We start from the raw sequence: 15,925 nt of genomic DNA on the forward strand, positions 1-15,925 counted from the left end.
GTACGTTAAAATAAATGTTCGGGTAAATGTCAGCAAAAATATAAAACTTTCTTCAGAACTTATATAAGCAGCTGTAGATTGCGTTTATTTGAAAATGACTATACATAGGCCTTAGGCCTACCCGGCACCCTAGTCAACACAAAAGTTGACAACCATGAGAGTTACCAAATTGCGCGGACAAGGGGTATTTTTTTACCAGCAGCAAGGACTAGCCTGAATCCTTCTGGCCTCTAATGACGGCGCCTTTTATTTACCCACAATCCTTCACGTTGCCTTAACCTGATCATGACCGTGCGTAGTTGTTGAAAGACTGAAGGATCCAGTCTAAGCAAGGATCGTGAAATTGGCAAAATACGGTGTAGGGTCTATTTAATTTGTTGACCTCGAATTTATTTATTTATTTATTTATTTATTTATAACATTCGGCCGAAGCCAGGCTAATCCCAATAGTGCTCAGAGGCTACTAAATTTAAGGGACGCCATCCGGATATGACGGGACAGGGATATGGGAAGAGGTCCGATTTTAGATGCAGGAGGAAAACCGAGCACCCGGAGAAAAACCTGCGAGGACGAGCATGGATCGGCAACAAACTCACATGTGGCGCCTGGGAATTGAACCCGGCCACAGTGGTGAGAAGCGAGTGAGAAGACCACTACACTAACCCGCCCTCCCAATTTGCATGAAAAAGGGGGGTAAATTTGATGAAAAATCATTGCAAAGGGGACCTTTGAAAGATTTGGTTACTCTCGTGGTTGTCAACCTTTGTGTTGAGGGGGGGGGGAGGCCTACATATTTCTTTTACAACCATGAGTAAGATGAGTAGACCTACCGTTTGATGATTAATATTTCAACAGCAGTTTCATTATTGGTGTTATTCGACATAATCATTTTTTCGTTTGTCGTACATCATTTTTGTAAAATCAGTTGATTTTGAGAAAATCAGATTTCAAAGTTAATTTAGCTTTATTCCGTGTTAATTTATGTACAAACGAAATAAATAAAAATTGACACAAAACGATGTCGTATACATTTTACAATTTTAAACTGCTGAACTTTTGTATCACTAAATTGAATATATTATGACGGTTATGACAATGTCAGGTTTCCAAAGATTACATGTAAATAATACATGTAGAACAAAGGATTCGTTGACTTGAAATTGTAGAGGGAAATTTAAATGGAAATAGAAATGGTGCTGGTGCAATATCACTCGTAATTGAGAACAGAAATTTTCACAAATAATAGGAAACATAACCTATACTACCCATATTACAGCTTGCTACATAAAATTATTTAAATGTCGGTAAGTATTTAATTTTAATTTTATTCATTTATCAATTCATCTTATTTTCATTTTTAAATAAACATGCGCAATTTATTTTGAACTAAAAGCGTTTGAGGGCAGTTGACTGATCAAACCGTTGTAGAACAGAATATTTGATTAAAATACTCATCCGTGTGCAACATCGTTTTTGGTGTGTTTTCTAAGAATGTATTTTTCATCCAAACCATTAGAGGTAAAGACATGATTTTTCACCAATAATAGAAAACATACTATCCTGTTACAGCCTACAAACACAAATTATTTAAATGTCGGTAAGTATTTTATTTTAATTTTTGAAGTTGGGTACAGTTCATTTTAAATCACCCTGTATTTTAAGATTAGCCTATACACGCCTTTAATGCCCTTATAATAAATAATGCCCTTATAATAAATAATGCCATAAAATTCAACATATTTTTTCTGTCGAGATCTTGCACGAACCCAGCAAACACAAATTATTAAAAAACATTTTTTTAACATTTGTTTTACATATTTAATAGAAAACCTAAATTAATTTGTTACCGATTTTGACAAAATACTTTTATTATAATCAATGTTTTGTTTATGAATAAAAATACGCCGTATTGATATTGACAGTAAGCCGATATGATTTGTGAAAATGTTAGATAAATGTATACAACAATATTTAATTTAAGGCACCGTTTGTAGGCCTTTTAAAAATATTATGAAACGTTTCATGATTTTGCTGGAAAGTAATAATTCTTCAAATATACACTGGTACATTTTTTACCTGATATATAAACCAAGATCATTTTAATTAAACCCACCAAAATTAGTTTTACGCCTATTTAGGCCAAAAAAAAGGTTTGTCTCAAAGCTCACGAGAAATTTAAAAACAAATGCGAAATGCGATTTTTTTTATTTTTTTTTTTTTTATTCCCGACTTTTTTTTCATGGTATTTTGAGAAAAAGTCTGATTTTCGACAATTTTTTTCTGGAAAAAACTAAAATGTTTTGAAATAAAAAATTTCCGCATTTGTTTTTTGTCAAATCGTGGGATTTTACAAACGCACATAAGCTTTGAGACGAACCTTTTTTTTTTTGCCTTATATACGCTTGCTTGTCTGGGGCTTATACGTTTTCTAAATTTGTGAAATATTTTCTTCTATGATTTTTTTTAAATAATTAGTTCATACGGTTTCAAATGGTATCATCAGTAGATAACAAAATATTGTCAACCTTTCTTACTTTCTTAGGCCTATTTTATTTAAAAAACTACTATCTTGAGTAGATAGCGGAAGAACAAACAAACAAAACACATCAAAAACAAACTTTCCTAACAACAGATGTTTTTCAAATGTGTGAAATATTTTCTGGCCGTAAATAGGCTTTGAGCGCGTTTTTTGGACAGCAGATGATGCTTGGTGTCGCAAAGGGCCTATAATGATTTGCAAATCACACCGTAAATTCTACCTTGAGTAGATAACAAACAAACAAGAAATTGGTTTATACGGTTCCAAATGGTATCATCAGTATATAACAAAATATTGTCAACCTTTCTTACTTACTTTCTTTGTAATTTATCCAAAAAAAAAAAAAATATCTTTAGTAGATAGCTGAATAAACAAACAAACAAACAAAAAACCCTCAAAAACAACCTTTCCTAACAGATGTTTTCTAAATGTGTGAAATATTTTATGTTGCTTTATTAGGCCCATAATGTTATCTTCAGAAGATAGCCGTTTGCTGCGTTCCGAGAAAATGATGCAGATCGTAAATGATGCAGGCCGTAAGTGGGCTCAAGCGTGTTCATAGATGCATGTCATAACGGGTGATTTGCAAATCGCATTGTAAATGGTATCTTGAGTAGATAAAAACAAAAAAAACAGACAAACAAACATGAAATATACAAAAACATATCAAATTATCTTTTTGACTCGTCTCATGCTAAGTCTTATAATTTCCTTCATTAGGTTTTATAATGCTATCATCAGTAGATAGGCCTGACAAAATATATTCAATCTTTCTCAATTTCTTTGTATTTTACTTGAGTAGATAGCGGAAAAACTAACAAGCAGACAAATAATAATAAACAAAAAAACAAAAAACATCAAAACAAACTTTCCTAGCAGACGTTTTCTAAATTTGTGAAATATTTTCTGCGTTGTTTTATTAAGCCCGTAAAGCCGCTTTGCGAGTGCTGACAAAATGATGCAGGCCGTAAGTAGGCTTTGAGCGCGTTTTTTTTGACAGCATAATGCATGATTCGTGATGTCGCAAAGGGCCTATAATGATTTGCAAATCACACCGTAAATTCTACCTTGAGTAGATAACAAACAAACAAGCAAACAAACAACAAACATGTAGTACAAAAAATATACCAAATGAAATTTCCGACTTCTTTGATTTTTTTAAAAAATTAGTTCATACGGTTTCAAATGGTAGATAACAAAATATATTCTTACTTTCTTAGGCCTATTTTATTATTAAAAAAAACCCCGCTATCTTGAGTAGATAGTGGAAAAACAAACAAACAAAACACATCAAAAACAAACTTTCCTAACAACAGATGTTTTTCAAATGTGTGAAATGTTTTCTGTTGCTTTATTAGGCCCGCAATGCTATCTTCAGAAGATAGCCATTTGCTTGCCTGCCTTCCGAGCTAGAAAATGATGCAGATCGTAAATAATGCATTTCTCGTGCGTGGGTGATTTTAAGTCACCGATCAATCAACTTGGCTTATCCGCTGCTAAGCGCTCAAATTACGCTACCGCACGCAGCAATGAACTTTCGTGGCGCTCTGCGCCATGCGAGTGGTGAGCAGCGTATCGCGATTCAGTTCTTCAAGCCATAAAAAGTAAACAAAATTAAAAAAAGACTGAAAATTTCAAAACTCATTTAATTTAATCTTCGCCAATACTTGTCAACCTCCCGGTTGATTTACGCCAATATGTACACCATTTCATGGTATTGTGTACAAAACCGTTTTATCTTTCATTGTGATTTTTAAGATTGTGTTATTTAAATTGCAAACAAAAATGAAGTTCAATAATGGTGTTTCTTCTTTTGACTGAAACACACACTAATTTTTCATCTGAATAATCTTAAATCTACTTTTTTTTGCGACGTGCACATTTACTGGTTTGGTATGATAATTTGAAAGTGTCATGGAACCAGGACAGGAACCAGGACAGGAAATCATCTAACAATTAAATTGTTGTTCCAAAATAATTTAGGCCTAATTCTTGCAAATGAGAGAGCCCAAACTACCAATGCACCAGTAGGCCTACTATCAAAACAACACGGAGCCGAAACACCGGGAACCACCACAGGAAACCATCCAAAATGCATTCAATGTTCCAAAATAATTTAAATCTTGCAAAGTAACAAAAAAACAACAGTCAGTCGTGAGCACGCTCAAACTTTGCTCTGTGTGAAAGTAAATATGCATAACAACCAGTGCGCGTAATGCTCCGTGGCCAATTATGCATACTAATTAGCTCATGACATTCCCCTGTTTGAAGAGCTCTCATTTCTTTGTTTTAACACGAAAAATTACGAAACTTTCAAATTATCATGCCAACCCAATGAACTTGCACGTTGCGAAAAAAGAAGAAGATCCAAGTTTATTTGGATGAATAAATAGCGTGAGTTTTGAACTAACACATTTCAGTACAAATGACGGAAAAAACACAGTATTAAATTCCATTTTTCTGCGGTAATTGAAATAACACATTCGTATAATTCAAAAATCTGACCGATACAAAGGTTTTGAATACAAATACCTCGAAAAATCCGTACGAATTGGCGTAAATCGACCAGGAGGTAGACACTTTTTGGAAATGTAAAATGAGGTACGAGAACAATCAGCCCATGACATATCCCTGTTTGAAGAGCTCTAATTTCTTTATTTTAACACGAAAAATTATCACTCTCTCAATTTAGCATTCCAAACTAGTGAACTTGCATGTCACAAAAAAAGAAGGAAATCAAAGATTATTTAGATGAAAAATAAACGTGTGTTTTGAACTAAACAATTTCAGTAAAAAGTTGGGAAAAAGCATCATACTTAAAAATAATTTTGTATTTGTAATTTAAATAACACAATCGTAAAAATCACAAATATGAAAGATAAAACGGTTTTGTATACAAATGCCACGAAAATGTTGTACAAATTGACGTAAATCACCCGGGAGGTAGACAGTTATCGGCGAAGATGAAATGAGTTTTGAAAATATTCAGGATTTTTAAACTTTTTGTTTACTTATTTATGCTGTGGCGAACTTAAACGCGTATCACACTGTACACGCTTGCATAGCGCGAAGCGTCACGCAAAAGTTAACATGGCCCGGCGCGTATTTGTGTTAGGGCGTACAACCCGAATGTTGATTGATAGGTGACGCAAAAAAATACCACGAGAAAGGCCTGCAATTCGGTAAAATTTGCATTTTTCCATCATTTTTGAAGAATAATTTAGACACTTAATCTAAATAACACATACCTATAAAAATACCAAACGAAGCGGAATTATGTGAACTACGTGAAAATGAAGTCAAAAAAGTTCATGATTAGGTAAATCGGAGGGGAGGTAGACGAATGTCGCCTAAGGTTTTCAATTTGGAAAAAATGAACAAAAAGTTAGTGTCATTTAAATGATCAAAAACAACAAAAATAAAGCAAACTTCGTCTCGTTTTTTGTCACAGAATTAAATGTACATGCCTCCTTATCAATTTGGAAGCAATTTTGAAATGTTTTTTAAAAAACAGATGCCAGTATACACGTTATCTTTCAGGTCAGCCAGTGCTCAGCGTGATTTTATCCAAATTATTGTACACGGATTATGACGAGAAACCATGAGATTCTTGAGATTCTCATTTCACAACTAGCCGATTCAGCTCATTAGCGACCGTGCTCACGACTGACTGACAAATGAAAGCACAAATCAACCAATGCACAATTAGGGCCTACCATCAAAACAACACGGAACCGAAAACAGCAGGAACCACCATAGGAAAACCATCCAAAAATGCATTTATTTTTTTGTTCCATTATAATTTAAATCTTGAAAAAAAAAAAAACCCATCAAAGTACAAACCTGCAAATTCATAATTATTATCAAAATGACCTGGAGCCTAACCCCGGGAACCACCACGAGGAAACCATCCAAAATTGCATTTTGTTCCAAAATAAATTAGAATAATAAAATTATAAACACATGAAAATGAAATTCAATCATCAGAAATAGCTCATTTTATACAAAATCATTGTTTTGATTTATTCAAATTACAAACACCAATGAAAACAAAGATCATGCAATGTTTTGTATGTTCAAAACAATATGGAGCCTAAACACTGGGAACCACCGCTGGAAACCATCTAAAAATCTCATTTTTGTTCAAAAATAATACAAATCTATAAATCACCAAAACATGATAATGCCAACCCCTGCCAGATTGACACTTGCCAACCTGGTACAATTGGCAGATGCCAATGATTTCTGACACTCTGGATATTGATGGCAAATGCCAATTTGGCCCGTGACTGCAAATGCCTGGTTGTGCGTACCCCTTGCACATTCTTCTTGGCCGAACCTGGCAAATGCCACATTGGCATCAGTTGGCAAGTGCCAACCTGGCACTATGTGGCATATTTTCCCTGTGTATACGGAAGTGGGGTTCTAATTGGCTAATTGAATCACATTATCATCACATCGGCACCTCATTCGCTAATCAAACTGCGTAGCATCTGGTGACCTAGTAAATTTTTATGTGATAATCAGACAGAGCAGACGGACACCACTGGTTGAAGACACATCATTAAAGACTTCAGTAAATGTGATACATGTAGAGTCAATACATACAAAATATACAATGTTTATGAAGTGAAGTTATACACCCCCTTGTTGGAAATGGAACTGGTGAGTATATCAAGTAAATAGGTAATGTTACTGGGATTTATAATGCTAATTGCTAAATGAAACAAACAGAAGAACAAATTCCATTTAATATCCACACTACCCCTGTGGAAGATTTTGGAAATATCTTCCACAGAGGGAGTATGAATTTCAAATGGAATTAACACATTAGCAGCTCCATTTGAAACTCATCCTCTCTTTGTGGAATATTCAGGTTGAATCTTTCTCAATGGGTGTATGAAATTTAAATGGAGTTGCCTAATGTGTTCATTCCATTTGAAATTCATACTCCACCTGTGGCAGATATTTCCAAAATCTTCCACAGCGGTAGTGTGGATTTTAAATGGAATAGCCCAATGATAAATCAGACTTACTCTTTCATTGACTGTGCCTATTTGATCTGCCCTACATGCTAATGCATATTCTTTTCCGTATTTAGCTGATAATTGCTCTGCTACCTATAAAACAATGGTAAAATATGGTAAATGACATAGAAAAAATAAACACTGCATAAACCATCAGGGGTGAACCGGGACCAACGAGCCAGGGGGCAAAACTTCCTAATCGTCCCGCTGACAGGCACGAAATATGGTTTGCCAACTAGAATTCTTTTTCACTTGAGAATCTAGAATCTAGTGGGGAACTTAACTAAAGCTTAACTTATAAAATGAGTATTAAATCTATTCATCTGGACTTTTTTTGTTAGCAACAGTATCGCATGTGATTCAAGACGCATCATCAGGCTGACTGATGAGATGCGATACTGTCGCTATCAAAAATAGTGAGTTCAGATGAACAGATTTAATACTCATTTTATTATGTTTATCTACCTGGATGATTGAGAATATTCATAGATTTAAAGCTTAACTAAAAAATTTAATATGATATGATGGGGGAGGGGGAAGCCCCTATGCCCAAGTGAAAAGTTATGCCCCTCTTGCTCTGCCCCTGGGATAGTGGCCACCCCTATATTCCCCCTTAAAATTGGTCTTGCCCCCTCCCCCCTTTGCCCACCCTCTGCTTTGATGTTACAAAGGTTTGCACACTTAGCACACATTATTGGCACAACACATTGGACACAGAATGCAAACAAACATGACCTTAATCTCCCACACCAGGCATATACATTTCAAATTGAGTCACCCATCCCATTTGAAATTCACACTCCCTGTGTGGAAGATTAAGGTCATGTCATCCATAGGGGGTGAGGATTTCAACTGGAATAGTCCAATTTAGGAGGAAACAAAACAATCAATATCACTTCATTTTCTTACAATTTTAAGTTCTGCTGCATCTGTTTGCATACGTGGTGCTACCCATATGAGACTGGAGACTGCCTCCGCAATTCCTTCATCAACCACTTTCATCGTTTCCAGTAAACCCATTCTAGCCAATAATAAGTCACAATACATTTCAACAACTTCCATAGCTTCTACATAGTAATCCTCACGTATGATGTGTTCCACCTGGTTCAAAAATCACAAGAATTTCAAGTACAGTTAATAAATACAACATTTATCAGGGATTGAGTTTTGAAAATAACAGGTATGCTAAAAATAGCACTTCAGAAAATGTTAAGGTGTGCTAAATCTGCTAATAAATTGCACCCTGTAAGAAGTTTAGGAATTGAGGTGTGCTATAAATTGTACTCGGACAAACAATTTAAGGCGTGCGATGGTGTGCAGTCGCACTTGCATGCTTAAAAATCACTCCCTGACATGTTTTGGAGAGTAACAAAAATCCATTACCACTATTGGCAAAATCAGGCTGTGCGTTCAAGCATGATGTATTGTCTAAATTCAATATATCAGACACAAAATTGCTATCAAGAATTAATAACTTAAAGGGACCATTGAAAGAAAAACATATTTGGTATCAAAATAAAGCTAATAACATATAGAATCCATTTCTAAAATGATAAACGCAATTTTCCTTTATTTTACCCCTCAAATCAGCAAATAAAGACACAGTGCCCAATGTCGCGTCGTTCCGACCAACTCATATGTGCAGAGATACGTGGCAACCCCTGTGACGTCAAAGTGGTTATCCTTTCCGGTGCATGGCAACACTGCATAGTCCAGACTTGGTCCTAAACCAACGCATGAACGTGTTTACAGCAATGAATTTTTATGTGCCTTTTAGGCCTAACAAGTATATTAAAAGGATATTATAATATAAATTACAAAGCTACAATGACTTCTATGATAGGCCTATATATAAATTCTAGCTAGGCCTACAAAATTGGCCAACAACGGGAAACATAAGTAAGTTAGGCCTAGGCCTTCATATTGACAAAGCCGGCCGGTGACAAAGTCAAAGCTGTCAGTGCTAGCTGATTACGTTGCAAGAGAGTATACGTTTTGACTGAGGCATTCTGATATAGCAACTCTTTACTTATATTTCCTCTGAAATATCTGGTGAGGATAGGAAAGAGTAGGCAATGATGTTTCGGATTAGCCCATGACATGCGACTTAATTTCTTTAGGCCTAATTAGCCTACCTCCCGGGCGTCAAGGCCTAGGTTAGGCCGTATAAAATTAATATTTTGGTTCTCGTCCAGAGGATTTTCATGAAATGATGAGGGAGGGAGCTGGTTTTTTTTTCAGTGTAAAATCAGCATTGTCTGCAGTTTTCGGTCTTTTCCAACTGCTTGAGGAAACGATGACGCACTTTTGTTTTTTCAAAAGTGAGATTCTGAGGATAAACCCCTAGAGTAGGCCCTACCACAAAAAGACTTGGAAGTGGTTCTTGTTCTCTAATAAACTTATTTATAGGCCTATGTATGAAAAATTCATAAATCATTCCAAAGTCTAAAATAATTGAAAAATCTAAAAAAATAAAAATCTGACAAATCCCAGAAATTGAGGAGGGAGGGGACGAGAACCAAAACATCAATTTTATACGGCCTTAATTAACTTCAAGCCCTGGCGGCCCAAAGACTCATGTGAACTCGATCACGCCGATTTTCTTCGGGATCTCCAGTTTCCTCCTGCTTCTCAAAAATGGGTGATTAGTTGTTTGGTTATCAAAATCTTCCTTCACCCAATGAAATTTGGGGAGCTGAAAAGATTATTGGTGGATGTTACAATCCAAGTGCGGCTAGATTTGCGACAGGTTCGGCAGCATCCAGCCTAGATGATGCCCCGGGATGATGCGATCTGATTGTGATAAGTACCATGGCAGCGAAATTACAGCGCTTTGAACCTTCCGAGATCTGGGAAAAGGCGTTATTATATAAAGCGGAAATTGATTTTCTATTTATTTTTAAAAGCATATGAAAAATGAGAAACAAATTTGAAGATAAAGAACCACGAGAGGAAGATATAAAGGGCACTCCAAACAATCAAATGAACAATATTTACTTTCAGCCTTTAGTTTACGTTATGGAAATGCTTATAGGCCGAATCCAATCTCAACTCCCACTGATACTTAGACTATGCCATAGTCTATTTTTGATAAATAAAAATACGTTATTAATCATGATGAACGCATTCAGTTGAACTCGAAATTATACTGATATAATGTTTAATAGGCCTACTATAGTATAAAATGGTTATGAAAAAGTTTATATAATTATATTTGTGACAGTACTAGTAAAGTATACGTAGGCTTATATTATTGAATTCAACATATCATAATGGCATAACTATAATGGAACTTCAATACTGAACAATTTATTACCATGATTACGAGTTAAAATCACTTGGGAAGCTAACATACAGAGGGAGTACGGTGACTGAAAAGATGATCAGTTGTGAAAATCTATCAATTGTGCACAAATTAATTAAATCGGAGTTTTAAGCTTAAATGCAATATCCAGAGCATGCACAATCATGACAATGGGCTAGTGGACTACGGCGTAGTCTAACTGATACTTGAAAGTGCAAAGTGTCCGAAAGCGTTTTATCAAAGGTACCGGTAGGCCTACAGTTACAAAGTTTATGTTGATTGGGTAAATATTTTAAAATACAGCGCGCCTGGATGGATATTTCGTTTTCAGAAATGACTGACATCAATTTCGCATAGCCTAGGCCTACCCCGGTCCTAACCATCCATGGATTAAAATAATTAGTGTAGGCCTATAATATTTCCCATTTGATGTTTGTAGCATAGGCCCTATAGGCTTTTTGAAGGCCTATGTATGTATATAAGCGCTCCTCGTAATTTATTTCAAGAACAGCTTGCATGTCATGTTCTTCTGAACCAACTTCTTCATCTGCCGTTCAGCTACTGCCCCAGTGCCAACGGCTCAACTAATATTGGCAAGTCTCCCGTATAACACATGGTAGGCCTATAGGGGAATAAATGTGCAAAATAAAAGGGCCTAGGCCTACTTTGCATTGTTTGGGGTATGAAAATAAGCACTTTTGAAAGTTAACTTATGGAAGAAAAAGCTTTTTTATACCAATTGTCAGGTTTTGAAAAAAATAATCATCTCTTGAATATCTTTTAAGGTAGGTCCTACGGAAAAAAAAAGGCCTATAATAATATTGCCCATGGGAGGTGCTCGCGCCGGCACATCATCTGCAATTTATGTGTTGCGCAAAATTTTGTGGATATTCCCCTCAACATCGTCACTATATCATAGGCCTATAGGCATACTCATAATTAGTTTTATGGTTTTATATATGCCATGTAGGGCCTACATAAAGTCATCGGAATCATGGTCATGTTGACCGGGGGTTGAATTTATGAATAAGTAAAATAATAAGCTGCATATGCTTGATGATGATAAAAAACAATTGATCGTCCCCGCCCGCTTACTTTTGCAAGGCATTGCAATTGAGGGAGTCTGTTTAATGCTGTTTTCTTTTATTATAAGGGAAAACTTCTTTTTTTAAATGTTTCAAACGTTAATAATAGTTTAGATTTGCTTCTGTCCAATAAGCATTTCAATTTAGAGGCTTTGTTTTAATCGTCCTCTCAGAGAACCATCAAATAACAAGAGCCTCGATCCTATCATCCTCCTCTACAAATTACACAACTAGTAATAATGTCCGGGAATAATAGGCCTACATAGGCCTAAATGATCCATTTGCATTGTAAAAATAACTAATAAATGATAAATAAAAAGGCCCTCCACTTCCTCTTTTGATAACATGTGGACAATCAACTGGAATTTTGTTTTTACTTGACCTTTAAATAATTATAAGTGGTTGTATTACCATGATTATTGCATCTGATATTCAGATCGCGATCGCTGTTGTCAAATTATCCCGCAAAAATGTCAACGCAACACAAAACGCAGAACCACAATGACGTCATCAGAAAAGCGCCTAATTTTCTACTTTTGATAAATGACGCGATGTAGCGTCGGAAGGAGGTAAATCGAGTACGTTGTTTTCATTGTATTTTTATTTCTAAAATAGTTAGTTCTTCAATTGTTTTAGATATTGATTCTATATTTTATGGGCTTTATTTTGATACCAAATCATATTTTCTTTCAATGGTCCCTTTAATACAGTGCTGGGTAATTCAGTTTCCAAAGTGACCAAATGAGAATTCACTCTTGGAAGACATTTCCTATGGGAAAACGCACATGTTTTGAGCAAAAAATGTTAAAATTTGAAATTGATAGTTGAAATTTTGTATTGGTATCAAAAGAAAGATATGTTACTCATGATCCAGAAATGCCAATTTAGAAATATATTGCACATGAGGCTCAGTGCCCGATTTCTCATTTTTCAATATTATGATATCCGTATTGACAGATACTATACTCCTTACCTTGTAAAAAGCCATAAATGGAATTTTTTAATGGCTAATTACCTACAAACATTGTTTTATATCTACACATATTGATTATTAATGTAAAAAAGTAAGTCAGCTGGAATGACTAAAATAAATATTTTGTGTTAATCAAAAATGACAAGTATTCCGCTGTAAGTCAATTGTAAACATCAATGAACTGATGTGTGACTATCATTTATTCTATAACTTACCCTTATTCTGGCTCTTTCGTCTTTCCCCGAAGCAAGATAATCGGCTATTTCTTTCCTAGATTTCAACGCCATTTCAGCTGCAGAAGAAAATGATTGAGGCAAAAATATTTAAGTAAATTTACTTGATATTTTCAGAATAATGATCGACGCAAACTAGGCAACTTCATGTTTCTTTATCAGTCAAAAGTCAGAACTAAACATTGTCTTCTGGATGCCAATTTACCAATAAAGAAAGGAGGCACACTCCAGTGGGTCTAGTATGAAGCAAAATATCCAGATTGCATTCTGGGTAAAAAAGAAAGGAATTCTGACCAAAACACACTTTTTAATTTTAATTAAATTTGTCAAATTGCAATAAATGGTGCAGCCATTGGATGCCCATATCATTTTTCCATGATTTAATTTAAAAAGTACACTGAAAGGGGTGCTTCAACAAAAAAAGTTGTCAAGTGGGCGGTAATTATGAAAGAGGTGCTAATTAGGTTGATATGGAAGCTTGGCCTCTTTGCCGTCATAGACCGATGTCACTTCCTGCTGAGGTCACAACTACTTCCTTAGTGATGGATCACACGGTTTGCATGACAACACTACCTACTCTGAACTGAATGAATCGACATGAGACACAGTCAATAAATCACCTCTACATTCAACATTTTAGATTCCAATTGAAAGCCCAACATGGGCGGATGTTATGTAGCAGAGAGTCATAAATTCTTTTGCTTCCTAAGACAGGATAAACCAGAGTACAAAACTTGGGTTTCAATGAGCAGGTTAGAGCTTCACCATTGCTTTGTATAGAATTTGTAAATTCCCAATCATGTCGAAGTTTTGCTGTTTGAAAATCAAGTTTTAACCATTACTTATGGATTTCATTGCCAAGCTTTTGCAAGATGTTTTTCTTCTGAAATCATGAGGTTGCAAGTCTTAAATATGACTGGTAATTAAAATTTTGATCTATAAATTCCATACCACCATTGTGGTTCATGAAAGCGTGATCCAGTCGCTATGGTAGTGCTCCAGGGTCACCAATGTGACATCTACAACAGCGAATAACTTACTTTTCTTCTTTTCTAAGAGCTTGAGTCTGTTGATTGATAGCCTTAAATTGGTTTTCAGCTTGGTTGTCTTGAACCCTGAAGAAAACATCTTGAAATTTTGAGTCTTGTTGTCTGCAAATTATTGATTTGTGGTACTGTAACATACAAAATAAATATGAAAAAAAGAAAAAAAACAAGTATATTATATCAAAGAATACAGTGCTCAACTTTGATGGAACGATATATCTGTCAGGTAGCTCCTAATCCAGGTGAGCAGCTTGCCGGATACTCCTTTTGCAATGACTGCAAAGTGTTTGGCAACTATTTATTAAACCTTGATGCATATAAAAGTAATAATTTAGTCCCTATACAGGAAACGATTGCCCATGAATTGAAACATGTCATGAAAATATTGGCACCTCACTGATACAAAACTGTGAGGGAATTTCAGCAAATATAAATTATCTGTCGTATCCAAATACGGAAGATCGTTATCCAAATAAGGCAAGTCATAACAAACAGCGCCGCTCATTATGACGTCATTGATCATGTGATGTTTCGGGAAAATCTCAGCGCTGGGCGAATCAATCAATATCCCGATTGGCAAACACTGTGAGCCCAGCACTATATGTTTTGATCGAGATAGTTTTTCCCCCGGCAAATTTGGACAAATATTACCAAAGTTACAGCAATTTTTTTATTGCTGAATGCTGTTTCGGGTCGGTTTTGCAGCTCGGAACTCGGGATTGCAAAATTTAAGTAAATTAAACTGTCGATTTTTGATTGCTTCCTATCATTTAAGTAGGTTTTTTCAACAATCGGGTATGTTTTAGTGTAAAGTTGAGAGTCGTATTTTACTTTTGGTGCCGATTTCAGCTACAAGCACTACCAGGAAGTGATTAAGCACGATCGATATCTATATGCATGGATCAAATGGTTGTTGTGGACGATAATTCAATGGTAAAACGTACTCTGTGCGTCATTCTGCATGAGGGCGAAGCTCATTAGCTATGCAAATTTCAATGTGTGCGCATGCCCAGATTGCCGATCGAAATTGTCAATGGAGCAGCTTTGTTTGTGCCTCAATACATTATAACAACGTAAACGGCTCACGTAGAAACATACCTGTATAGTGTATAGGGTCATGTGCCATGAATTGGGGTATAGGAAAAGGTGGCGGTGTTACATTTTTTTATTTTTTCCCAAACATTTTGTCACAGATCTCAAGAATGGATAGGGGTACTGAACTGGTTTTGGTCTTCTTTTCTTGCTAATTTATCTATTTTTCTTGCTAATTTATCTGGCTAAAATTGTGGAAGGTAAAACTTTCATAATATTTGTACTTTGTGAGATATTGCCAATCAAAGGATGTTAAGTCAGGGATGGTGGAGCCTACGGATGAGGAGCCTACGGATGAGGCATGTGTTAAAGTATAGGGAATATTGTTTTTGGTGACTCTCAAATATATTTTTTACTGTAACTTCATAACCCAGCAAGGTATTGAGATGGATTATGTACCATTGTTTTGGTATTTCTGTCTAGTTTGAAGTGTGACTAGTTTTACTCCAAGTAAAGTTAATTTGTTGCAAGTGTGCTGCATTCTGTGTCATGGTTTCTAGACTTTTCCTATACGTTACTGTACTAGGTACCGTATTTATTTATGCTCCGAAATGTTCAGACTCTCATATTTCTTGAAGGAGTTACCCTACTGCTGTGAAAGTTAGCATTTTCTTGGCAATGGAAAT

General features: G+C 35.5%; 1 protein-coding gene across 4 annotated transcripts in view; it reads right to left on the bottom strand.

Moving 5' to 3' along the window:
- LOC140135458 (IST1 homolog) overlaps positions 1 to 15,925 on the bottom strand; it is a 67,993-nt gene that overhangs the window by 44,686 nt on the left and 7,382 nt on the right. For all 4 annotated transcript variants that reach the window (XM_072156965.1, XM_072156963.1, XM_072156966.1 and 1 more), the window contains exons 2-5: positions 14,202 to 14,335; positions 13,144 to 13,220; positions 8,476 to 8,667; positions 7,576 to 7,659 (exon numbers count right to left, since the gene is read on the bottom strand). In XM_072156965.1, coding sequence (XP_072013066.1) covers positions 7,576 to 7,659; positions 8,476 to 8,667; positions 13,144 to 13,220; positions 14,202 to 14,289 — 441 coding nt within the window. In that variant the 5' untranslated portion in view covers positions 14,290 to 14,335. The remainder of the gene's footprint in view (positions 1 to 7,575; positions 7,660 to 8,475; positions 8,668 to 13,143; positions 13,221 to 14,201; positions 14,336 to 15,925) is intronic.

Source organism: Amphiura filiformis, chromosome 16 (genome assembly GCF_039555335.1).
Source record: "Amphiura filiformis chromosome 16, Afil_fr2py, whole genome shotgun sequence".
Classification (NCBI taxonomy): Eukaryota; Metazoa; Echinodermata; class Ophiuroidea; order Amphilepidida; family Amphiuridae; genus Amphiura; species Amphiura filiformis.